General features: G+C 34.4%; 4 protein-coding genes across 4 annotated transcripts; 2 read left to right on the top strand and 2 right to left on the bottom strand.

The window, feature by feature from the left end:
• The first annotated feature begins 826 nt into the window (after positions 1-826).
• LOC145578918 (uncharacterized) lies at positions 827-3,684 on the top strand. The gene is made up of 2 exons (XM_081636212.1): positions 827-1,015; positions 2,939-3,684. Exons 1-2 carry the CDS (start codon positions 910-912, stop codon positions 3,403-3,405), a joined length of 573 nt encoding a protein of 190 aa, XP_081492338.1. The 5' UTR covers positions 827-909; the 3' UTR covers positions 3,406-3,684.
• Positions 3,685-5,267: 1,583 nt separating this feature from the next.
• Positions 5,268-9,014, bottom strand: LOC145578917 (beta-glucosidase 12-like). The gene is made up of 13 exons (XM_081636211.1): positions 8,829-9,014; positions 8,637-8,706; positions 8,337-8,395; positions 8,172-8,247; positions 7,990-8,067; positions 7,789-7,876; positions 7,322-7,577; positions 6,892-7,007; positions 6,511-6,728; positions 6,344-6,375; positions 6,052-6,154; positions 5,838-5,946; positions 5,268-5,445 (listed from the first exon to the last, which is right to left on the bottom strand). Exons 1-13 carry the CDS (start codon positions 9,012-9,014, stop codon positions 5,268-5,270), a joined length of 1,569 nt encoding a protein of 522 aa, XP_081492337.1.
• Positions 9,015-11,227: 2,213 nt separating this feature from the next.
• Positions 11,228-18,237, bottom strand: LOC145577782 (beta-glucosidase 24-like). Its single transcript, XM_081635229.1, has 13 exons — positions 18,046-18,237; positions 17,688-17,757; positions 17,397-17,455; positions 16,662-16,737; positions 16,029-16,106; positions 15,854-15,941; positions 14,987-15,239; positions 13,910-14,025; positions 13,489-13,706; positions 13,371-13,402; positions 13,076-13,178; positions 12,712-12,820; positions 11,228-11,566 (listed from the first exon to the last, which is right to left on the bottom strand). Exons 1-13 carry the CDS (start codon positions 18,235-18,237, stop codon positions 11,398-11,400), a joined length of 1,563 nt encoding a protein of 520 aa, XP_081491355.1. The 3' UTR covers positions 11,228-11,397.
• A 3,460-nt stretch (positions 18,238-21,697) lies between these two features.
• Positions 21,698-27,081, top strand: LOC145578916 (E3 ubiquitin-protein ligase RZF1-like). The gene is made up of 2 exons (XM_081636210.1): positions 21,698-22,361; positions 26,086-27,081. Exons 1-2 carry the CDS (start codon positions 21,803-21,805, stop codon positions 26,541-26,543), a joined length of 1,017 nt encoding a protein of 338 aa, XP_081492336.1. The 5' UTR covers positions 21,698-21,802; the 3' UTR covers positions 26,544-27,081.
• Positions 27,082-27,190: the final 109 nt, after the last annotated feature.

The following is a 27,190-nucleotide window of genomic DNA, read 5'->3' as shown; positions in this document are numbered from 1 at the left end:
AAATTATCTTAAAAAAATATAAAATAAGCTTGAACTATTAGAAATTTCTAAAAATTAGCCAAAAAAAACCCTATTATAATACTGTTGGGTTGATCCGATTCCGAAACTTTAGGTTTGTATGAACATTTCTTAACCTGTGACCTAAAGTGACTCGACTTATGACCAGACCTGATTGATAGTGCTACATAACATAATAATAAAATCATTTTAGACCTGTAAAGTATTTTATTTCAATCGATTAAGATATATTATAAATAAATGTTGTACATTTTGAATTACTTTCTTCGCTCCAAAAAAAAAAATTATGATATAAAAATAAATTTATATGATGATAAATTATTTAATTGTTGTCAACGTGGCGCGAATTTGGTAAAATGTTAAAATGTCAAGTGTCTTTGTCTTAGCTAAACTATAATTTATTTTATACCTATGAAATATAGGTATTTTGTCGGAAATAAAACACTAGACCAATAATTTTATCCTATAAATCTATCAAAATTTTATTGAAAATAAAACTCTAACCTAACTTCTTTTATCCTAAAAAATCTATCTTAGTTTTTATCCTCTTAAAAAATACAACTATTTTATTCAAAAAAAATATATTCAAATAAATCCTAAGTGTCATACTAATATTTAATTATTGTCAACGTGACGCGATACTTGGCGAATAGTTGAAAGTTGAAACGCTAACTATCACTGTCTCTAACTAGCTAAAAATTTAGCTTTATATATTAGTTATATGATATGATATGTCATATTAATATTAACAGTTCCGTTTATAAGAAAGGTCATTTCAGTTATTAACAGCTCCGGTAAGAATACTTGGTACGCCGTGCCTCTTTCAACAAGTTTTCTACTACAGCTACACCTTCTTTTCTTCAGCAAAAGCGCCGAGCGAAAAAAACGCCAATGGAGGAGAAAGCAAAGCGTCAGTTCTTCCCATCCATGGATTCCCGAATGCAGCGCTACAAATTTGTTTGGAGAGTTTTAATGGTTGTCAACTTAGGTTTTGGAGGTTACTTTCTTTCTCTCTCTTCCCTTTATTGCATTTTTTTTGCTATTAATCTCAACTTTTCTGCTCTAATTTGCTGTTTTTGTACTACGTTTTTGTCAATTCCATTGCTTAATTTCTTGTTATTTCTTCTGATTATTGCAATTTTAATTGCATTTTTCTTGCCCCAATTTGGATAATTGTATGTTTAGTGCCTGAGATACTTCGAAATTTATAATGGAATCAGAACGAGGATTCTGTTTATAATTTATACCTAGTTTTTTTAGGGTTTTCTGGTGTTTAGTGTGATTTTCTTGGGTTTAGGGAAACATGGGAATGAGATTTTTATAGTGGGTTTGTATTAGAAGGGTTTAATTTGCTACATTGATGAACTGAAGAAGTAAAAAGAGGGGAGATAGGAAAATTAGGGTATGGGTTGAATTTGAAGTTAAATAGTTTAGAATGTTTATGAATCCGAGGAACAGGTTAATCTCATTTTGTCTTCAAGATTACTTTTGAACCAGATAGGGTCTGAATCTTTATTTTAATAGCGAGAATTTTAATGTTCTTTGATTCAGTGGCTGGGTAGTTATAGCTAGAATTAATACGATTTGCATCGATGAGTGTATTGATTTCATAATCTAATGGTGGAGGCCAGAGAGTTGATTTTATTGATAGAAACTTTTATGTAAACGTTGGTGTTATATTATTGCAGAATTCTATAAGGATAATTCTGTTTTATGATTTTATCAATAGAAACTTTTATGTAAATGTTGGTGTTATGTTATTGCTGAGTTCTATAAGGATAATTCTGTTTTATGTATGGTAGAGATGAAAAGGATGCAAGATTGAGGTAGTTGATTCTTACTAGGCATGCATTTGTGGAGAATGTGCAGGGGATGTGAAAACCTGAGCTGAATCATTACCCAACATTAATTAGCATTTTTGTTACTACTTCCATTGACGAGTATAATAGATTGATGACCAATGTTGTTGAAGTCAAGAATCTTGCATTTTCAACTTCTAACATAAGGCTGAGGGATAGGGAAAGATGAAAATATGATTGCTCAACCTTTGCTGCTTGTTAATTTGTTGCTCGTGAGTTGATCACCTAAGCGTTAACTGCTTTTGATTTTCATGCTGGTTAAAGGGCTTGCAACTTTGCGAGCAGGGTTACAAGTCTTTACAAATTGTGAGATTAAAGTTTGGTTGAAGTCGAGCTGCCTAACATGGTTAGCTTTTATAATGCTTTTAATATTGTGTTGTGATAGCTTTATCCTGTTCTAGCTGTCCAGTGACGAACTTTTTCACCAGAAACCTTTGTGCCTGACTATATAATAGTTTGATGATCCTCTGTGACTTGATTTTGATTTAATATATGACTTGTAACCGTTGTAAGTGTCATCAATGATTTCTGCTTCACATAACTTGTAGGAGCGGTTGTGTCACCAATTTTTTCAACAGCATCTACAAGTATAGATGTTGAGAAGAGAGTCTTACCTGTCCATTCAAGATGTTTCTTCTTTGATCCAATACCTTTGCCCATTTCAAGGATCAATATTGATAAATCCAGTAGTTCAAACTGATTTGATTTGGTCATTCTTTTATCTGGACCAAAGTACTCGTACCTGGCTTGTGGATACTGAGATAAATGGCATTCAAAACAAGCAGTTTAGACTGCCACTATTGCTTAGTCCTTGTCCAAAAAGCAGTTTGCACTAAATAAATTAACATCATAGATCAGACAATTTCTATCTGATTCCAGTTCCTGGAAATATTAATTTTGCCTATTTCTAGCCCTCGTTGCCCTTGCTCCCCTTCTTTTTTGGTGCATGTTATGTTTGGTGCAATTATGAAAGAATTCGTTTGTGAAGTGAATTCATCAAATTATACTTTGAACTATGAGTTTGATCAATTGTCACTTATAAGACAAACCCAACGATGCAGCTTATATTTTTGGAATGTCAAAAAAGAAAGATGGAAGTTCGAAAAGTGAAAAGCATGAAGAAGCTCCGCCTCTTGCTATTAGTGCAAGTGCACCAACAGTCACTTCTGTGGAGAAGCCAGAATATGCAACAGCAACCCCAACTGCAGAGCTTGCACTTCCTGCTCAAACAAGTGAACCAGCAGTTAATTTTTATGGGCAGCCAATTGTACCAGCAACCCCAGCTGCAGTGGATGTAATTTCTACTGATGAAAGTGTGGAGCCAGAATATCCACCTGTTACCCCGATTGCAGAGCTTGTGAAGGTGCATGAGCCAATTACTGAGGATCAGCAACGAGAGATCTTCAAGTGGATACTGGATGAGAAAAGAAAGGTCAAACACAGGAATAGAGATGAAAAGAAGCAAATAGATGAAGAAAAGGCCATGCTCAAGCAGTTTATACGAGGAAAATCAAACCCTTCCCTTTAGCCTCCTCCTTAAGAGACCGTCACATTTATCCTTTGAACCTGATTTTTTGGATCCTGCAAAATGTCTAACTTCAGGAGATAGTATCTCAGAGATGTGAGCCAGTTTTTTTGGGTGCTCTCATTTAGTGTTTTCAGGGCTCTCTTAGGGGTAAATATACATGAAATCATGCCTACACTTTTGAAAAGGAATTAACTGCGCTTTAGATTTAGCATATTTTTACACTGAAAATCTGGTCATTTGTAAGATGGAAAAATGCTTAAGTGATGAAGCTCATGGAAAGAACGTTCAATATCATGAAAGCTGTGTACAGCTCGTCTATAGGGCTTGTGATGAGTTTGATGATTATGAAGTTTTCTTCATATGTTCTACCTTTGCTCTGAAAGTTGTTCCCTCCATGTTTGGTGGCATTCATCAGATTCCCTTATTATTTTTTGAAATCCTGAAATTTAACTTAAGGAAAGAGAGTTAAATTACCTGACCAACCTGTCAACATTTCCCTTTACCCGTCTTCTAGTTTGGTTCTTTCATCGTACCCTAAAACCCTAATTTGACATAAAGCAGAGTAACTTGTCTGACATTGAAGGAATTGACTAGGGGTGTAAATGAGCCGAGCCGAGTACTACCTTGTTCATGTTCAAGTTAATTTAGGCGAGTTCGAGTACGATCCCGAGCTTTCAAGTGAGCTCAAAAATCCGTTCGAGCTCGGCTCATTTAGATTACTATATGTTCGCGAACGGTCCGTGAACGACTCGTTTATTAACCGAGTTGATAAATGAGCGTTTCATGAACGAGCTTAATAATAAACGAGCTTTCTAATAAATGAGATTTGTACTTTTGACATTTGTAAATATTAAAATTAGCATAATAATTAAATCCTATTTATAAACCTTAGAATTAAATCTTAATTATTAAAAAACTTAAAAATTAAATTTACAATTGTGAATAAATAAATACTTCATGAATATAAATAAACGAGTAGTTTGTAAACATAAATAAATGAGTTGTTCATAAACTTATCTGAACAAGCATATGTATGTTCGTGTTCAAGCTCATTTATTATGAGCTTCTAATTTTGTTCAAGCTCGGCTCATTTATTAAATAAACGAACATGAACGAGCTTCAACCGAGTTTGAACCCGAGTAGTTTATTGGTGGGCTCGGTTCATTTACACCCCTACAATTGACACTTGCATGTGTTGTTTGAGAAGGTGGTTTCAAGAAGCTTGCAATAAAAAACAAATTGGTTTCAGAAATGTACAAGAAAACTCTCGACATAGTTGTTGTGATTACATATGAAAGTCTTCTATCGTTACTTAAATGAAGTATGTTGTATGCAGCCCATACAGCTATAGGAAGGTTGTACATCTATGGTTATTTGTCACCATGGATGATTCTGCAGTGATAGTAGTCCATGACAGGCGACCTCGGCTCAAACAATTCAGCCTCATTTCATGTGTTTATATGGAGATGGTTCTATTGGGTGAAATTTTGGACTTAGTTAATTTTTAGTGTTCACATTGGCTCCACTGTTATCCTAGTTGTAGAAAGAGCTTTAGGTAAAACTTTTGGAAACAATAATTGATAGATTTTAAACCACAATTAAATGATTACAATGATGAAGCAAGCGATAATCAGTCATCACCCACTAAAACTTTTGTTTAATTGAACCACACAATTGTTTGAATTTATAATCTCGGTCAGGATTTAATTGTTACAATTTTTGTAAAATTATACTATCAAAATGACAATCAGTTCCGAATAGAGAGATTATACTAGACACTATGATAACCCGCCAGGCAGCCATTAGGACATTCAGGAGTATGACTTCACAGTTTATTCAACTTTCTTTTTGCTTGAATGGCCTTAATGTATCCTCTTTTTCAGGAACTTCTTGAACCAGAGAGCAGAAAGTTTAGGGTATCGTTTAAGCCCGTCTTTGTAGTCAACATAGTTAATCCCAAATCGGACAGTGTAACCGGCATACCATTCAAAGTTGTCCAACAATGACCAAGCAAAATAGCCCTTCACATTAACACCTTCCCTACAATCCAAAATCACTGCATTCAATCACTAGATTCTATAAGAACATGTAACCTCTATCTTTGAGGGAACTATCAGTAATGATAATAATTGCATTGACACCTACGTAAGGCCTAAGGGATTCCTTTGTTCTTTTATGAATTAAGCCTAGAGCTGAACATAGGAAAACCACACTTTGAGCTGGAAAAAAGTTGGCCTCAGCCTAGACCGAACATAACACTGCACCCCTCAAAAAATGGGTAGATTGAGATTGAATCTAGTTAAACTCGTGATTTCGTGAACTCTAAAGAGTTGGATGTAGAGTGAACGAATTCTATCATTTATCAGAAAATTTAACATATGTTCGTTGTAGAATGAAATCATCTCTATCAAGAAATAATTCAAATTACTTACTTAATTGCAAGATTTAAGAAAGCAAGATGATCATGGTGGTATTGCACCCTCATTTTATCACTAAGTGCTTCCTCAAGTGACAAACTGTTATTGTTAGCCTCGTCAACACCTGCAAAAAGAGAAGGCGACAGTTTCGAGTATGGTCATTCAAATTTCTGCCTCACACTTGAGTTATGGAGAAACAAAAGGTGCAATATAATAGTGCTCAGCCCACCATTCTCTGTTATATAAACCAAAGGGTTGCTATATTTTCTCTTCACATACAGCATAAGATCTCGAATTCCTCGTGGATAAACATACAGCCAATCTGAACCCGCCTGCAGAATGAGAAGGGCAAAATGAACAACATTACAACCCTTTAAGTCAAGGAAACAACCCTTTTTTGGGGCACCCCAGACCAAAAACAAGGATCACGTATAATATTTCAGATTTAAGCAAAAGATAACATATACAAAGTATAATTCATAAATAAGAAATCTCGAGGTACTGAGGAATGACTCGTATACTTTTGGACCAATTGGAATTCCATTTCGCTTCACTGCAAGAAAACAACCCATTATTACTCGTAGTAAAAAGTAAAAACCAGCAAAAGCTTCATGAGTTCTTAGCAATTGCTGACATTTTTAATTATGTAGGAGGTACATCAGAGCAGTCTGTAAGACTATAAACATACCTGTTAGTCTGACAATAGGATCAGTGATGTAAGATGGTTTTGCCTGCTTCAGGCCAGGAGAATAAGCTGCATAATTAGCAGTGTAATAATTCAAACCCAGAAAATCAAAGGATCCATTCACCATCCTTGACTGCTCGGCAGAAAATTTAGGCAACCGGCCTTTTACAAGGGACTGCATGGTATGTGGATATTCACCTTTTGTGATTGGATCCATAAACCTGTATGCAACCTTTGCAATATGAGATCCCATTTCTATGTCGAACAAAGATAGATTAAAAATGTCCTAGTATGATATATAATAGAACAAGATCAAAATTGAAATGGGTGCTAGAAAATGTAGATTCAGCGAAGGACCCAAGTTTTAATAGATACACAGCTCACCATCCAAACATGAAGTCAAGTGATCTCATTGCTGCAAACTGATGGCGTTGTACTTCAAACAGTGGAACAAACCAAGTTACCACTAGAGTAATACCAATTACACCCTTTTGAGAAACCTATGATCATAACAGGGTAATTAGATAACAGATCAGAGAATTTTTCTTAGTTCATGTGACAAAATGTTGTTGATCATGCTAAGATACATTATTTTGAAGCGGTTTAAAAATGCAAGGACAGTTAGATAGTTATATAAGTACAATAAGCTGAAATGCAAAATACAAAGTGCTACTGATCAATCAAGTCATTCTTGAAATTGCACAACTAAAAAGTTAAGAATTACAGGAAATATTTAATGTAAAGTTGGCTTATATCAAAGAAGTTTAAGAAGAATATAATTCAAGCAAGTATAGAGCAGTAAAAATTTATAAACCTGATATTTACGCCTATACAAATCCACTACTGCTGCATGAGCAAGAAGTTGGTGATGAGTAACCAAGTACGGTTCAGTAGATGAATCTCCACCAGTACAGTTAAGCTGTTGCCATTGTGAACATCGTCCAGGAGCCAAAATCCCATACGCATACCCACCATTACTATAGGTCCAAGGTTCATTCAATGTAATCCAATTCTTCACTTTGTTACCAAATTCCCTGAAGCAAACATTTGCATAATCCCTAAAATCATCCCTGTAAGATTGTAACAAGGATTTGAAAATTTTGTTCTAAAAACATCTAATGTTGAATTTCTAAGTATGGGAAAAGCTGAACATATATGGCTTGGGCACAGGTATATAAAATTCGATCCTTTTTGTCACAGGTCATTGGACCGGCTACAATATCTGTCTGTAAAAATTGTCCAAAGGTAGAAGTCAATATTGCCACTCCGAAGATAACTTACACAATGTTAGGACTGAGGAAACCACCATACTCGTCTTCCAATGCTTGTGGGAGATCCCAATGAAAGAGAGTCACATAGGGTTTTATACCTAACAATACAAAAAATGTAATCAGCAGCATTGCAAAAAAGATCAGCTTATTAATTACAGCACAAGAAAATTGAGAAAGCTTTGAAAAAAGATTGAGGTATGAATTCTTTCACCGTTCGCTATTAGCTCATCAATAAGGTTGTGATAGTATGCTAATCCTTTCTGGTTCACGCCTCTGCGCAATCTTCCATCTGCTCAGTCATCAGATCATACAGCTCAGAATGAAAAAGTAGTAGCAATGGAAGAAAAAACATGATTTGGAAATCAAATTAAGACTAGGTGATATATTTCGTACAAGGCAAAATCCGTGACCAAGAGATTGAAAATCTGTAGGCGTCTAATCCCATTTGCTTCAGGATTTTTACATCCTCCTACAAAATAGCCATTTGCTTCATGATCTTTACACAGTTAATTATAGCCATTTGCTTCATGATCTAAGTTGAGCAACACTCGAAGTTACCTTATAGCGATGGTACGAGTCTATAGCCACATCACCATTACTTCGATCTTTGATCTTATCTGCACAAGGAATTTCAAAAATCGACAACATTTGAAAATACATAGGATTATACACAAAGCATCCATTTTGGCTCTCTTCTAGTTAACAAATGACAAGGATAACAATTCGACTATGCTTAAAACTAAACAGAACATTTATAAAGGTTGGATCAATGTAGAATAAAAACGATCGGATGCATATACTATTTACATATATAATCAAGAATAGATGCAGAAAACTTCAAAAGACACAACACAAAACCTGGAAATTTACTAGTGAAAGTGTCCCATATACTCGAGCCTTTACCATCTACATGAGCTGCACCTTCATACTGTTAAAGAAAAACATTTCTTAACACACAATTATTATTTATCTTTCAATATTTTTCACAATGTGATAAGTTTTCATGACATTCATACTGTTTATACAGAAAGAGATGTAGCTCTAACTCACCTGATATGATGATGAAGCACTCCCGAAAACAAATCCTGCAGGAAAACTGCTCCGATTGAGTGCACCAATCCCATAATCGGCTCGAATGACATCGATATCAGGGGCACCATTGGAGTGTCCAAGCATCAAAAGGACGAGTACCAGTAGTTGGACAAGGAAAACATGGGTTTGAACCTCTACGCTCATGATTGATTATACACTAATGGTCTAATACTCTAATACTCATTTGAATATATGGTTTTTATTCCCTTGTTAATGTTGCCTTCTTATACAGTTATGTTGCCTTCTTATACAGTTATGTTGCATTCAATAAAAGCTGAACATAGACAAACTAAGGTTACAAAAATATGTGTTACTTGCATTATTGAAACTGCATGTAGTACCACATCTTTATAACAAACTAAGGTTACAGTTAACTCATTATTTCTGTTTAAAATCTCTTGTAAAGGGCCCTTTTTAATTGCTAAAACACATACCAGTACACTTGTAACCTTTCGTACATTGGGGATATATATGGATGACAGGCTAATAATTGGCACTTTGCAGTAAAATATTAACATAATTTGTGACATATAGACTATTTTTTTTAGGAAAGACATTATGTACTACGTACTTTTATTTCAAAAAGATTATACATTATTTTCCCGGGGTTTTTTTATTTTTTATTTTTAATTATGTAATAGAAGCTACATGCTTAAATAATGAAATGCGAATATTAAATCAACAAATGATACTTTTTCATTTTTTTTATTTTGTCATGTTGATTATTCTTAGCGTGGCAAGTCAAAAATTTTAATATAGTGTTAATTTTAAAAACACTTATTGAAAAGTACCGTGCATGGCACATTGACACGGGACATAACCTAACTAGTTACTTATTAAAATATTTTACGGGTGTAACACATTAAAAAAAAAAAAAAAAAAAAATCTAACTCGACGAGTCACCGTTAGGTGAAAGATGTGATTTTTGTCGCGGCGTTATATAACAAGGTTTTACAGAACAGAAAATCCAAAATTCGTTACATAAAGGCTGTTATATAATGAAATGGCCGTGTTTTAATTACATATTACACCAATAAACGCGTGATTTTGACATGTATTTTCAAATTAATGCCATTTTAGGAAATATTGTAAATTATAATCTAGTACCCGGAGGCGTTTGTTAGCAAGAACCTTTAATCAATCCCTACCTTTTAAAAAGTATGAGAACACATCAAAATTGTGTGTGGACAATTACATCTTTAAATTGTTTATTTACTTATATGCCCCTATTGAAATGATGATAATTGTATCTAAATTTTTCTATTGTGTGATTTAATGATTTAACTCTTATAAATAGTGTTTGGACAAATATACTATCTAAAATGTTTATTTATTTTTTTTATTTTTTTGAACAAAAAATATTCATTTATTCATTTGCCCTCATTAATGTTAATTGTTTTTTTTTTAATAATAATAATAATAATAATAACAACACTCTGTTTATGCTCCTAAAAGTATATGTTAACATATTTTCTCTCTTTAATGTTCCTAACAATTAAAAGGGCTCTCTAAATATACACACATTAGCCACCCTAGTTATGTTAAAAGTTAATTTATAGCATGTGAGGGACCAAGTTGTTAACATAATTAAAAAGATCAATATTAATTACGTTAATATATATATTGCCGTTGTACGAATTTAGTTGCCACATCTTAGTTTAGATCACACAATTACGTAACAATTAATTTTGAATAAAGCCAGTATATATTATATAAGGTAAACCAATAATAAAGCAACAAGTGTCACGTCAATATGGCAACAACAATAACCTATTTTAACAAGTTCGGTGCATTAACTTATATCACTATATATAAACTAATACATAATTTGTCTTAATTATACCGTTACCTTTACCCATCATATAGGGAGCTCAATATTGGAAATCATGAAAACAGTAGTATGCAAGTGCAGAAAGAAATTCATAATTGAATAAAAGGACTGGAAACAGCAGGAATTACTCAGCTACAGAATTAGTGCTAAAAGCAGAATATTTCATAATTTTAACCACAAAATAGAGACTGAATTTGGGATCCCTAACTAAGCTTTTGTTGTCTTTAATAGACACTATTCCCTCCCAAATAAGGGTTAGTATCAATAAATCAATGGCTGGACCATAATAATACATGGAGATGAAAATGAAATATGAACTCCAAGACGATATCGATGTTAAAACACATCAGATGTCTGATGAAGTCCTGTGACACGTCTAACATTCATGGAATGTGCAACATAATTTTCGAGAAGCAAATCGAGTTGCAAATTATGTTGCAGCTGCCAACCATACCACAGAATACATTTCAGACTGTCCAGAGTTTAGGCTAGCACAATGTTGCTCTTTTGAACATTGTGTTCTTTTAGATGAATCAATTTTTTATCGTTGGTGAAAATAAAACCATTATAGTCAGAAAAGAGTTAAATATTTTAACCAAGTCCTTGCAAAGAACATCTGAACAAGTTACGTAGCCAAAGGAACAAGGGAAGAAATGAAACTAAAATGCAAAAGTTCTAGAAGTTACAGGTAATATATTATTTATGAAGGAAACTCTTGAACCATATAGCAGAATGCTTGGGGTATCGTTTCAAACCATTGTTGTAGTCGACGTAGTTTATGCCAAAACGAACAGTATAACCAGAGCCCCACTCGAAGTTGTCCAACAATGACCAAGCAAAGTATCCTTTCAATCTAACTGCATACCTGCCAAAGTTCGGATTTTACACCCACAATTAGTTGATATACAAGGAACTAATGCTTTGATTAACAAATAAATTCGAGATTTTCCTTTGAATGATAGAGAAGGAAAAGAATTAGAAGGGGGGAGGAGAATTATTATCCGAATATTAGAAACTGCAAATCTTTGTTCAATATAGGATTTATTTTTTTTTGCACAAGATTCAATTTGATAACATTTGATACTATCTAGTTTCTACATTAGGAAGCAAACTCATCAATTTCTCCTTCAAGTTACAGTCAATTTCTTCTCTGATTTAATATTACTCTTTTAGCTTTCTCAAACTGTGACAGCTGAAACTTCCATGCCACTGTTTACTAAGTCTGTTATGTTTCAGCTCAAATTGTGACAGCTGAAACATAACAGAGAGACATCAAGGATGGGCAAAAATAATTAAACAAATTTGTAAAAGTCGTATGTTAGACTAATACTTCCTCCGTTACTTAATACTTACAACACGCTTTTTCACGGTATTTAAAACGCCTGATGGAGTCTTATGACACGTCTCACATGATTTTGCACACTTAAAATGGAGTTGAGCGATTGTTAGAAGTATATTTAAGTGGGCCATGAGCATTAAATAAGGGTAATAGTATAACTTTAACCACAAAAACTTTCCAATTATGGTATATTGCAAGTATTGTGACTTTTCCATTTTAGGAAGTGTTATAAGTATTCGAAAACGGATGAAGCGGTCAAGTGTAAGTACAGTAGGAGTTGAATGCATTGTTTTACTCTGATATAATACGAAGTGTTGTTTTTTAGCTCCACAGAGTTGCAAGCTATTTTACTCATAAATAAGTTCCACAATAATCTGACATAATTGTGGGCACTAGACACATCACTTTGGTTCAAACACATGGATTATGTCATTAATTTCATAGATAGTACAGAAAAGAGATCGTGAGCACATAAACTTGGTTCATCATTTCTAATAATGGATATTGGATAACTTTCGAAGAAGAGTTATACGTAAAGCCTTTCTCAGTATTCTCACACAAACAAAACTGAAGCTGAAAGGGGAGGGGTGGGGGAACCCTAAAATATTGAAAAATGGACCTTGTCAGAAAATAGAAAGAGATAAGAAACTTCCGAAGAAGCATTAACTTACCTAATAGCAAGTTGTGCAAAGGCTAGATGATCATGGTAGTAGTGTATCCTCATGCCGTCATTCAAAGCTTTCTTAAGAGACAATTTGGCATCATTTGACTCATCACAGCCTACAAATCACATTTATTATTTTCATATTAATGTTAGTTAATGCATAAACAAGGTCATGTAAAAAAAATATAAAAAGGGAAGCATGTTAAAAGGTTTATAAATTATTAGAAACAAGCAGTAAGAGAAAAATGTCAATTTGGCTGATTGAAAAGTAGTATTGCCTGTATGTAGCAATGCATCACCCCTTTGTGCTCATTCCTTAAACCAAATTCACTTGACGGAAGTTAGAAAACACCAAACAAAATATGACTCACCGTTTTCTGTGATGTAAATGACTGGATTTCTATATCTTTTCTTTATATGGAGTAGGAGATCAAAAATTCCTCTTGGATAAATATAAAGCCAATCTGAAGCAGCCTGAAAAAGAATTATTACATGCAAAATTGAATTTGTTTGTATCAGTTCCATTGTTTGTAGTAACGAAAGATAGTACGTATTGCTGGAAAAACATTTTGAGATTAATAAAAGGCATAGCACAAAAAACTTGATCATAAGAAATTAGTGCATATTTCAGAAGGCTTCCTGATATTTTGGTAGTCATGCACATACCCTTGGACCAATTGGTATTCCGTTACGTTCCGCTGTAGAAAGAAGTTTAAAACATAAGTGAGAACACTTGAATGGTCTTATACAAAGTCTCAAATAAGAAACAGTTTGATGGACTTACATGTCATATTGATGAGAGAATCAGTATTAAAGTTAGGTTTTCCATTCCTGAAACTAGGAGCATATGCTGTGTAGCTGCTTGTGTAATAATTTAAGCCAATGAAATCAAATGAACCTTTTAGCAGGCTAGACTGCTCCCTTGAAAACTTAGGCAAGCGACTGCCAACAAGAGAGCGCATCGTGTGTGGGTAGTCACCATATGTCACAGGGTCCATATACCTATCAAGGATGTAATATTCATAGGATTAGAAGCAATAAATTGAGTTTGGACTCTTTGGAGTCAATAATAACAACTGAAGAAACCTCCAGCTTGTAGTCAACAATCAACAATATAGAGAAAATCCTTTAAATCAAGTAGAATTTAAAATATTAACTCTGTTGCTGAACTAGATTATCCATTCCTCAATAACTTACATACTCACCATCCAAGCATAAAGTCAACAGCTCTAAGTGCCGCACTTCGGTCTTGCCTAGCTTGAGAAAAGGGGATGAACCAATTTGAATTCAAAGCAATGCCTATTACACCTTTTTGAGAAGCCTGTGGTATGCAAAAGAAGTTACATATAGCTCAGAAATCCACCAATACATGCACTTTATCAACAATTCAACATCTGATCATAAACATCAATAATCTTAGGCTTTTAGCATACTAACTTACATCGCGTCATTTTTTTTTCCATGTTACTTACTGATCAGGCGCTAATGGAACCAAACATAAGCAGAGTATTTAAAAGTTCAGCTGAAGTTTAGGATATAAGAATATCTTGTATGTATCCTACCAAAATTCAAATTAAAAGACGTCGTGAATTCGTTATTCTCACTTGTAATTTGAGTAGTATGTAAGGTGAAGGATCATGTAAGTTCTGCCAACAAGGGCTATTCGCAAACTAAGAGACAGACCTATAAGCGAAGGACAATGAATAAAAAGAATTTTGGAATCATAAAACAAGTTTATCTCTTACAACCCAAACAAATGTGAGGGGGCGTTTGGTACAAACATTGGAAACAGAATGGTAAGGAAACAAATAAGAGGGGGGGGGGGGGGGGAACGATCATTAAACTTTTCATTTGTTTGTGTTAACCTTGGAAATGAATCACTTAAATTTATTTCTTTTTTTAGAAGGGTAAGTGTTATTGTTACCTTAGGTTTTCGAGAGGTAACAAATTGAATCGATGGAAACCATTACCCCTAAGTAATGGTAATTGTTACCCAAACCTTCTAACCAAACACTTGGTAACGCCATAACAATAATGGTTTAATTGAATCCGTTTCTAAAATAATACCCTCAAACATGCTCTGAAACCAACCTACCCCTCAAACAAAGATTGGAAAGAATAAAAACTATGTCCACTTATAAGCAGAAGAGCTGAAGAGCAGCAATGCATATAGTATATAATAGAATGCACATCAGCTTTTTAGTATTTTCAAAATGGTTAAAGTTCAAATACCAACACTTATACCCATTGGAAAATAAATTTCAGGATATATGAAGTAAGACCTGATATTTCTGTCTATAAATTTGAACAGCTGCACCATGAGCAAGAATCTGGTAATGCGCAACTTTGTAAGGGTCAGTGGCTAAATTAATATTGCACTTCAGGGGGTTTGATGTAGAGCACTGCTTGGACGAAAAGACTCCAGTTGAGTAAATGCCTGTACTATAGGACCATGGCTCATTGAGTGTAATCCAATGCTTCACCTTGTTACCATACTCTCTAAAACAGAGGTCTGCATAGTTCCGAAAATCACCCCTGTCCAGTAAAACAATATGTAACACATCAAATATACATAAAAAGAAAATTATTAGATGCAATAAGCTGTTGCAATGCCCCAAGAAAAAGGGATCAAGGTAATTATGTCTTAAAACTGGCAGACAACTTTGAGATTGATATCACATATTTCAATTATCAACATTTTCACAATATTATATGTTACTACCTTTGTTCTTTTTCATTATACGTTTTAGCATGCCACACAAGGATTAACAATTCATTAGTATATAGTTGATTTATTTATATATAAATAAGTATGAATTATATAGTTAATTAATTTAATTTTCTAACCATACAAGACTAATCTTAACCAACTAAAATTCAATTTTTCCGACCTCTATTACTACGTACTCAATTCTCATTTGGTTGAACATTGGATTAAAACAAAGCCAACTTTCTCTTTCTACTTAAAAGATTCCAAAATACAAACTATTCAAAAATAAATGAAAAGGGCAAAAACAAGTACTAAAAAATGACGTCTGATTTACAGTTACCATATTTCCATTATGCTTTGAGAAGATCATTTCTAGTATTGAACCTGTGTTAACCACTATGGCAAAATTGTGAAGATTTCTACAAAGTTAATAACTTACACTATTTGGGGGCTAAGAAAACCACCATATTCATCTTGCAATGACTGAGGAAGATCCCAATGGAAAAGGGTGATGAATGGTTGAATGCCTGCCATTATGTAGCAACAAAATAATCACAATGTCGCAGATAATATACCAGACGAAGGAATAGCAAAGAGCATGACAAAATATTAACCATTCGCCAAAAGTTCATCGATAAGGTTGTGGTAATAGGCTATTCCTTTCTTGTTCACACCCTTGCTTACTTTTCCATCTGAAAATTATAGAAGTAACCAAAGATGATCAATGCCAGTTTGAGAATTTAAAGAGAAAAAGTAGCTCTCACATTTCACTTAATTTCTACATGGAATCAAGGATTTATCAAAACCCAAAAGTTTAAAGACACAAAGTCATATATCTTCAGACCAAATAATTCGACTTGAATTTTTCAAGGATTCGGGTAATAGTTGGATCTAGAGCTTAAGTAATCATCAACGAGTGTTGTATGACTTTATCAGGAAAAGAAAAGTAGGGAGACCAAGTTCTTAGGGCTTATATTTTATAAAATACACGATATGGTGGCAGAAATACAACAGTTAACAAACAAGTGCAGATGAAGTTCATCAAAAGCTTGCCTTTAACTTCTATAGACTGAAATTGAAACTAAAGTGTTATGTGACTTACATAACTAGAATGTATCCAGACAACTTTTTGGTTATTATCCATCCCTAATTTGCAAACATATACAGTAATGACAACTTAAACTCAGTTCAAATGTACAAGTTAATTCTTTGTAGATCTAAAGCTTATTTGCAGATAGATGACATACAAGGCAATAATCTGGGCCACGAAATTGAAAACCTGTAAGCATCTAGTCCCATTTCCTTTAAGATCTTCACATCTTCCTACAAAATGACAATTGAGTTAAAACATTTTTTAAAAAATGTTGGCTTTCTTGAAGTTTGAATAGAGGACGAGAAGGTTGGAAAAAAAATCCAGCCCTCAACATTCCAATTCATGATGATACTTCTTAAAAACTAAAGCATCTATTGAATCTATGAATTGTAATTCACTACTCCCACCATTTCAAAATAACAACTTCAATTTAATTTTTCACACTTGCCAACATATATTTACAAAAATTACTTGTATAAAATGTTGAATTTTGAAAACATAATTGGTATGAATTAAACAAAATCCCAGGTGATTATTATCTTTATCTTTACGTATAAATCATAAATAATGATGGTCATGCAAAAGTTAAAACGATAACCATTACTTTATTTTTAAACAAAGGTCGAGGAAATTAAGTTTTACAAAGAACCTAATACGTAGTATTTTTGTGAACATGCAAAAGCTACAACGAATAAAACGGGGGAAAAGTTCAAATTTTCAAATTCAAATTGTTTTATTACTTTTTCCAGGGAATCTTTGTATAATAGTCTAATTACTCTAATACCACATAAATTCTGCATTTCAACAACAACAACAACAATACTTTTTTTTAAAAGAAACCACATTAAAATTGTGATCACGAGTAGCTTTCAAGCAAGGGATCCCACACCTTGTAACGATGGTATGAATCAACTGCCACATCCCCATTCTTTCCGTCGGCTATTTTCCCTGCACAAATTATCGCCAACACCTTAAACAAACATTCAATGTACATTATACAGTACATGAGTAGAGTCGAATCGAATCTCATCTACATCATTGTTCTTTGTGAGTTGTGACTGCTCATATATATCATATACGAAGTATATACACAAATAATCTTTATTTTGGTTACAACCCAAAAACATAAAACTAATTGATATACAAAAAAATAAAAATAAAAATAAAAAAAAAAACTAACCAGGAAATTTGTGGGTGAAAGTATCCCATATACTAGGCCCTTTTCCATCTTCTTTAGCTCCTCCTTCATACTACACAAAAAAACACACAAAATCATAAACTTACATTTCTAGAAATAGAAAAATACAAAATTTAAATCAATAAATTAATTCAAAACCCATTTCAAAATGATTAAAAAAAATCCACATTTTCATTCTTTGATTACATTTCCAAGTATAAAATGAAAAACCCATTATAATAAATAAATAACTCAATAATTAACCAACTTTAAACATTAATTAACAACATAATATTGAATATAAAACATGAAATTAGCAACAAAAAAAAAAAAAAAAAAAAAAAGAAAACTAACTAGTAACCTGGTAAGCGGAAGAAGCTGAGCCAAATAGGAAACCCGGAGGAAAAGTGGTACGATTAAGGATGCTAATCCCGTAATTAACACCATTAATACCAATGTTGGCGTAATTACTACTTGTAACAACATCTCCAAAGCTTGAGCTTACAAATGTGAACACAGTTAAGAAGAGAGCTAGAGATTGAAACTCCTTCATTTTTTTATTTTTATTTTTTAAAATGTTTTTGTGTAAGAGAGAATATTTTTGAGTTTTAGAGATTTGTGTTTGGCGGTTTTGACGAGAGTTTTTGGTACTTTCTGTTTTTACGGGTGTGTAATTGTGTGAGCATAAATATTTGCGTGGACCTGGTTCACAATAATATTATTGTGGACCCGAGGTTTATACACACGTAACTGACATTATATTGAATATAGTGACCTTTATTTTTAACATAGTAACCTTATTTTTAACATAGTAACCTTTATTAAAAGTTGCATAATGTTTAATACAATTGTGAACTTGAAATACGACGTTATGACCCTTTTTTAACATAGTGACCTTTATTATTAATATTGACCTTATAAAATATTTTATTAAAAAAATTAACCTCTTATAGCCTATATATTACCAAAATGACTTTTATTTTCAACATAGTGACCTTTATTTTATTACAGTGACTTTTTTTTGTATTGATAAAACAACCATAGTTTCTCTAATGTTAGTGGTCCACAATAAATTAGTGTGAACCAGGTCCATTTAAGAATTTGTAATTGTGTGAGACTCCTAATATTGGAATGAACCGAGTGTGAATCGATAATGGCTTGTGTTCATTTTTGGCGTAGGTGATGTAAGAAACATTCCGTATAAAATTTCAAGACTATTAGAAAATAGATAAAGAACAAAAAATTTAGATGATGTGTTGTGTGGCGGAATTTATTAATAAACATTTTTTTTTTTTCTGACAAAGGGTACAATGTTTAGTAAACAATAATTGATGTGACCAGAATGTTAAATTTATTCTCGAATTCTTCTCCAACGTTAATACAATGCTTATATTACTTGTATGCGATGACTTGCTAAAATTTTGAGTCATATACGCTTACCAAAATTAGAAACGATGGATCTTAAAAGTATTGTAAGAGTATATTAAAACAAATTTCTCAAGGAAAAGCATATGTAATCGTCGATGTTGCCTTATTTGTGACTATTATAACTTTAATAAGGCAAAATTACACTTAGGACCGGTTCAAATTTAGTGAACTGAATTGAGCTGAACTGAACTGAACTAAACTGAATTGAACTGAATTATTTATGATAGAAGGAAATTAGGAATTGAACTGAAATTAAGCCGAAGAGAATAGTCCTTATTGTCATGAACTATACTCCAATTACAACCATTGAAACGAACCTATCTTTATTATCAATTTACATGAATAGGTCATTAAAGGCACTGAGGGCCTGTTTTGATTGACTGAAGTGAGCTGAACTGAACTGAACTTATTGAAGTTGAACTAAACTGAACTGAATTTGCCATGAACTTGCTTATTAATGTCCATTTAGGTGAAGTTGAATTCCAGCTTTAATATGTCATACATGTCTTTTTTATTATCATAACTAGTTGTTGTCCCAAGCGATGCTCTGGATTTGGACCAATTAAATGTGCAATGTGCCACACTACCACCTAAAAATATTAGCTTCAATGTAAGAGATAAGAATAACTGAAACTTACTATTTTTGTAGTATAAATGAAAAATGTACATTATAAGCACTAACTCATAAGAATAATAATCGAAATTGTATTACCCGTGTATTATGAATGAGAATTGTACTTCGTATATCATAGGTACATACTAAAAACACAAGCCACACACAAAAGATAGAGAAAAAAAAAAAGTATCAAAATTAAAACTTTAGTAATACAATTTTTTTAGATAAAACATGATGAAATATTACTCTGTAAGATTGCTAAATGCTTATTCAATCTAGAATATAAGTATCCAATGAATCACATTAAATAGGGAGGTTAATATGAAGAGTTTTCCATTAAATTAAACATTATTATAGAGAGGTTACGCATATGAAAAAATTTTCAGGTAGGTTAAGTATTGTTAACCACCATGTCACGCCTTAGATATTTATAAGATAGCTTAATGTGCGCTATGTTATGCTGACATAAGGATGCCACATGTCGTAATATCATTTAGGGGTGTCCATAATTCGGATAAAAACCGAAATCCAATCCAATCCAAACCGAATTATCAATTCGGATCGGATCCGAACTTTAAATCGGATTGGATCGGATTGAGATTTTTTGGAAATTCGGATTTTCGGATTGGATCGGATTTACCCTAATTGGATCCAATCCAAACCGAAAACCGAATTGTAAAATTAAGCTTGTATAAATATGGATTTCTTTATTTTTTGAAGTTTAGCTCAAATACTTACTACTACAAAAAATAAATTAGGGAGACTTTGTATTAATTAATTAATGACTTGACGTTGAACTATTTATTTTACTCATTATTTTAAAGACTTTTATTTGTATTAAAGCTTTATTTTTATAATTGTATTAGGAGGTAAAAAATAATGCATTATAATTCGGATTTTCGGATCGGATCCAAATAACCGAATTTTAATTCGGATTGGATTGGATTGGATCAAGAGAGAAATTCGGATCGGATCGGATTGAAAAATTGAAAACCGAATTATATTCGGATTGGATCGGATTCGGACTAAATCCAAACCGAAAACCGAACGGACACCCCTAATATCATTTAATCCATGGGTTTTAATAATATTATAGATATATAAGTAATAAAACACAAAATACAGACTACTTTTTCTCTAAAATATTTCTTCTGAGTTATGGCAATATTTTGAGTCCCATTGGATTCAGAAGTGCTCACACATTTCAAGGCCATGCTAATCTGACAGCGACCGCTTAACATCTACTACACCGAGGTAGCGCGGAATATAAATAATTTTTGTTTTATTACCAGTTAATCAATTTGATAAACAAAATTTGTTTATCAAATGCCAAAATTGTAAATAAATCAACAATTTTGTATCGATACTGGTCCCACTATTGTTAATATATTTACGAAAATGTCATGATAACTGAACATATATGTTGTTTTATTTACCACTTTGTCATTTGATAAACAAATTTTGTTTATCAAATTGATTAACTGGGACTACCTTCTTTTGTCTTAATAATTTTTTATGAATTAAAAATTCAATTTTTTTTTTTTTAAAAAAAAAAAAAAAGTCATCAATTGTATAACATCTGCAAACTCTACAAGATAAATCAAATCTTGCATAAACAAAATAAACTGAATCCCCATGAGGCCAAGAATGGTATTTCCTATTGTATCACTTGATAATATCGGCACATTTTTTATGCTCTTGCTAGTTTTGCCTTTTCTTTTTAAATAAACTTCTAATGGAGGTTTAACAACCTTTTCCAATTCTAGACTGTCGTCGTTTAAGATGAGAATTGTGCTCAAAGAAAAGAGAATCAAATATTGTTATATTGTAACGTTTCTTCCCGGGCAAATAACAAAGGTTTGCACCGCATTCACTCAACTCATTTCTTTAACATTCAAACTCACAAAAACAGAAACAAAACACAAAGATAAAGAATCTCTTTCTACATACCCTTAAACAATTCCTTTCCTATTTCTCTGTCCAATGTACAATCACATATATAATCTAAACTCGTTATACCCCAAATGTTACACTTTCCAAATTAATCACATAACATATTATTATTATTTAGCAAATGTCTTTGAGCTCATCTCAAACTCAACCTAACTCAACTCAAAACTTCAATTCTTATTGGTGCTACCAATGTCGACGGATTGTCCGAATCTCCTCGGACAACCCGTCGGAAATCGCTTGCCCACGATGTTTTGGTCAATTTGTGTGTGAGATGGAGATCCCAAGGCCAAGACTAGTTTTTAATTTCACATATGATGACCCGTCCCCCCAAGCCCGTCTCCTTGAAGCCTTGGCCCTTATGCTAGACCCGCCACTGAGGGTACGAAACCATGAGCCCGACAACCCGTGGGCCGTCCCTCGAAGACAGTCTAGTAGGGATGTAGTACTTGAACGGCCTACTTCTGAACGGCCTAGATGGGTTCAAGTCCCACGGCCTTCAAACCGTAGGGATGACTGGGATATTCAGCCGGGGTTACGTGCCCGGCCCAGGTGGGTCATTGTTAGGCCCACGGGCCTTCCACCCGGGTCAACAGGCCCGGTTTCCAGGCCCGAGACCTTACCCCCATTTATGGAGTCTGATCCGGGAAACTACTTCCTTGGACCAGGCTTACAACAGCTTGATAAGGAATGACATCTTCAAAGTCAACACTTCCAACATTAGCTTACGTGATTGTAGGAATTACAATCAATCTTATAGCTGTAATTATGTAGTGCTTAATTGTAGGGATTTTATCTCCCTTAGTTCTAGCTTACTGAAATTATAGCTCTCTTGTATCACTATATATTGAGTTGTAAATATACAACAAAATACAACTTCTTTCCAACTCTTCTATATGGTATCAGATACCTTGATCCTTTCTATAAACTTTATTCATGGATGACAACCCAAACTCGTCCCATTCAAAACCACAAACCAATACCGCTATCCTCGCTTCACCTTCACCTTCTTCCTCTTGGATTCTTGACAGTGGTGCATCTCACCATGTCACTGCTGATTTGGAAAATCTCTCTCTCCATACACCATATGATGGCATGGAAGAACTTCTTGTAGGTGATGGTACGGGCCTCAAAATCACTCACTTTGGTTCTGTAAAATTTTCTTCATCATTAATCTTGCAAAACGTTTTAGTAGTTCCTGCAATTTCGAAAAATATCATCTCTATCTCTAAATTATGTCAAGATAACAATGTCTCTATTCTATTTTCATCCACTTCTTTTCTTGTTACGGATTTAAAAACTGGGGCATCCCTATTCCAGGGGCACACTAAAAATGGTATCTATGAAATCCAAACACAATCTCCTAGAGTTTATGCAAGCATCAAAACAAACTCCCTTGACTGGCATCACCGTCTAGGGCATCCATCCAAAAATGTTTTTAGAAGACTTATCTCTAAGAATAATTTAAATATCCCTAGTATCTCTACTATTGATTGTAACTCATGTGCTTGCAATAAAAGTCATCGTCTTCCTTTTGCAACATCATCAATTACATCAACTTCTCCACTTGAGTATGTTTATACGGATGTTTGGTCTTCTCCTATTCACTCTCATGATGGCTTTAAATACTATATTATATTTGTTGATCATTTTACCAAGTATATATGGCTTTACAATCTCAAGCAAAAATCTGACGCTAAAAACGTCTTCATTCGTTACAAAGCGTTAGTGGAAAAATATTTCCAACTTCCTCTCAAAACTCTATACTCTGATAATGGTGGGGAATATGAATCCTTAAGCAATTATCTCTCAATTGACGGCATTTCTCACTTAACAACTCCACCTCACACTCCTCAATTAAATGGATACTCAGAACGTCGCCATCGACATATTGTTGAAACCTTCCTTTCTCTTCTCTCTCATGCATCCATGCCTCTAGAATATTGGTCAAATGCCTGTGCTACTGCAGTTTATCTCATAAATAGACTGCCCACCTCCACTCTAAACAATGAATCTCCATACTCAAAATTATTTGGTGTCCAACCCAATTACACAAAACTTCGGAGTTTCGGTTGTCTTTGCTACCCATGGCTTAAACCGTATACCTCAAACAAACTAGAGCTAAAGTCACAACCATGTATATTTATGGGATACGCACCAACTCAAAATGCCTATTATTGCATGGATTTAGATACTAAGCGCATCTATGTCTCACGCCATGTTAAATTTCTTGAACATGTATTCCCTTTTTCAAATAAAAATGACTCATTCCCCATTTTGCAAACTATTGACCATTGGGCCCCTCTTTACTTACCCGTACTTATCCCACCAAATTCAATACCTAGTACTCCACAAATTTCCGCTGCACCATCTCCTTCAAGCCCCAATCAAAGCCCACCATATCACCTCCTTACTAGCCCATCAGTTTCATCCTTCTCCCCCACCTCTCAAACTACAACCCCATCTCCTACAAACAGTCATCACACGTCTCCTACGTCCCCATCTACTTCCCCCCCACCATCACCACCTCAATCTCATATTGACCACCCACCACCCATTCCTACTCACTCTATGTCTACTCGCCTTCAGCACGGCATTAGAAAACCCATTGACAAACTCAATCTCAATGCCGAATTAGTTCCTATTGACATTCCCAAAAATATCACACAAGCCTTAAAGAGCCCTGTTTGGAGAAAAGCCATGGATGACGAGATGAATGCACTCATCAAAAATCATACTTGGACACTTGTTCCTCCTGAAATGTCTCAAAATGTTGTTGGTTGCAAGTGGATATTTCGCATAAAGAAAGATAAAGATGGGAATGTTATTCAATACAAAGCTCGGTATGTTGCTCGAGGTTTTAATCAAAGGCATGGCATAGATTATGGGGAAACATTCAGCCCTGTAGTCAAACCTGCCACAGTTAGGCTCGTTCTCTCTCGCGCGGTTAGCCAAGGGTGGCAACTACGTCAACTCGACATCAATAATGCTTTCCTTCAAGGCACACTTACTGATGATGTATACACTATCCAACCTCCTGGATACATAGACCCTCAACATCCTACTCATGTGTGCAAGCTAAATAAGGCCCTCTATGGTTTGAAACAAGCTCCAAGAGCTTGGTATAAAGAGCTTCGCCACCACTTACTTGGGTTAGGCTTCAAGAATACAATTTCTGACTCCTCATTGTTCACCTTGCATAATCATGGCTCCACAATCTATCTCCTTGTTTATGTTGATGATATTATTATCACAAGCAATGATAATAATGCCCTGGAGTCAGTCATCACCAATCTTGCAGCACGCTTCTCTCTAAAAGATTTGGGAACATTATCCTATTTCTTGGGAGTGGAAGTTATGCCTCATCCCAAGGGAATTTTCTTGAGCCAGAAAAAGTATATAAATGACATCTTATGCAAGGCTAATATGGAGAATGCTAAACCAGTTGCTACACCACTCGCAACTCATCCCCCCTTGACCATTCAAGGAAAACTCCTTGATGATCCTACTGAATATCGTACTTTGGTGGGTAGCTTGCAATACCTAAGCCTCACTAGACCTGATGTTGCTTTCTCAGTGAACAAGTTAGCTCAATACATGCAACGACCAACGGAGGAACACATGCAATCTCTCCATCGCCTACTTCGATACCTTATTGGTACATCAACCATGGGATTAATCATCCACAAAGATTCTCCTCTCACTCTTCATGCTTATTCTGATGCGGATTGGGCACGTGACAAAGATGACTATATCTCAACCACAGCGTATATCGTTTATCTTGGCAAGAACCCAATATCGTGGACATCAAGGAAACAGAAAACAAGGGCGCGATCTTCTACAGAGGCTGAATACAGAGCAGTGGCCAATGCTACTGCTGAAATTCTTTGGGTAGGAAACTTATTTAAGGAGCTACATCACAACCTTACACTTGCCCCAGTCATATACTGTGACAATGTTGGAGCAACATACATAAGTGCTAATCCAGTCTTCCACTCAAGAATGAAACATCTAGCCTTGGATTATCACTTTGTTAGGGAGAATGTTCAATGTGGTAAGTTGCGTGTCTCTTACATCTCCACTAACGATCAGCTAGCTGACGCCTTAACCAAACCGTTGCCGCGAGCCACTTTCACAAATTTGGTCAACAAAATCGGGCTTTCATCTTGGCCGCCCGTTTTGAGGGGGCGTGATAAGGAATGACATCTTCAAAGTCAACACTTCCAACATTAGCTTACGTGATTGTAGGAATTACAATCAATCTTATAGCTGTAATTATGTAGTGCTTAATTGTAGGGATTTTATCTCCCTTAGTTCTAGCTTACTGAAATTATAGCTCTCTTGTATCACTATATATTGAGTTGTAAATATACAACAAAATACAACTTCTTTCCAACTCTTCTATACAGCTGATTGAAGAACTGACGGAGAACGACCGCCAGGGCCCACCACCGGCCCCAGATAACGCAATCGAGGCGGTCCCCTTGGTGAAGCTGACTGCAGAGCATGTGAAAGAAGGTGGGTCAGAGTGTCCTGTTTGTAAAGAGGAGTTTGAAATAGGGACTGAAGTAAGAGAGTTACCATGCAAACACGTTTACCATTCTGTTTGCATTGTACCTTGGTTAAGGCTGCACAACTCCTGTCCTGTTTGTCGAACCGAGCTACCGACATTGCCTCAATGTGAAGATGCAGGAGGAGGACTAGAATCAGAAAGTTCAAGTATTGAAATTAGTAGGCCTCGTAGATGCTTGAATTGGAACCGGTTGAGCTCGATTTGGCCATTTCGTTCTCGATATTCAAGGATTAGCCCTCATGATGATCGTAATCCTAGGTTGCCAACCAGAGGTCAGAACCTTAATCTTTGAATTGAATAACTAGCTGATTATTATGCAAGCATAGATGAACAATGGCAAAACAGATCAACCAATATAAATAAGTCATTTAATGTCTATTTTCGCGATAATTTATGATCCCTTTAATTCGGCTATTGTGAAAATATAGTTTACATACATACTAGCTTGCAAATAATCTTGTGCATCTCTATGCTAGCATACTACCAGCATGCAATTGAAGAAAATAATTAATTCATGTTACATAATGATTTATTATTGGTCTTTTTTGTTACTGATGTATATTTAAATGTTGACATTGGGTTTACTTGAAAATACAGCGATTTTGTTGACATGCACCTTACTCCTGATGCTTGTCATACCCTTAGTGACATATCCTCAATCCTAGTTTAAGCTAACAAGCGCGGTTCTCTACACTTTCTTCTGCAATGAAAGAGATAGCAGCCGCGCCAGCAACTAACAGCAGCCACAGGCTCTGACATTTTAGAACTTATAGAGATGAATTTAAATATTAATCCTTCAAACATGTTACTATGTTAGTGTATATGTTATATATGAGCTTAACAGAAAATCATGCTTAATTTTTAGACATTGAAATACTTTAAGCCAAGTGTTGTACTTCTGGCTTCATATTATATTCCTTGCTGTAAGAATTCAGAGAA

The sequence above is a fragment of the Chenopodium album genome, chromosome 14, assembly GCF_948465745.1.
Source record: "Chenopodium album chromosome 14, dcCheAlbu1.1, whole genome shotgun sequence".
Classification (NCBI taxonomy): Eukaryota; Viridiplantae; Streptophyta; class Magnoliopsida; order Caryophyllales; family Amaranthaceae; genus Chenopodium; species Chenopodium album.
This window is presented reverse-complemented; position numbering and strand designations above follow the sequence as displayed.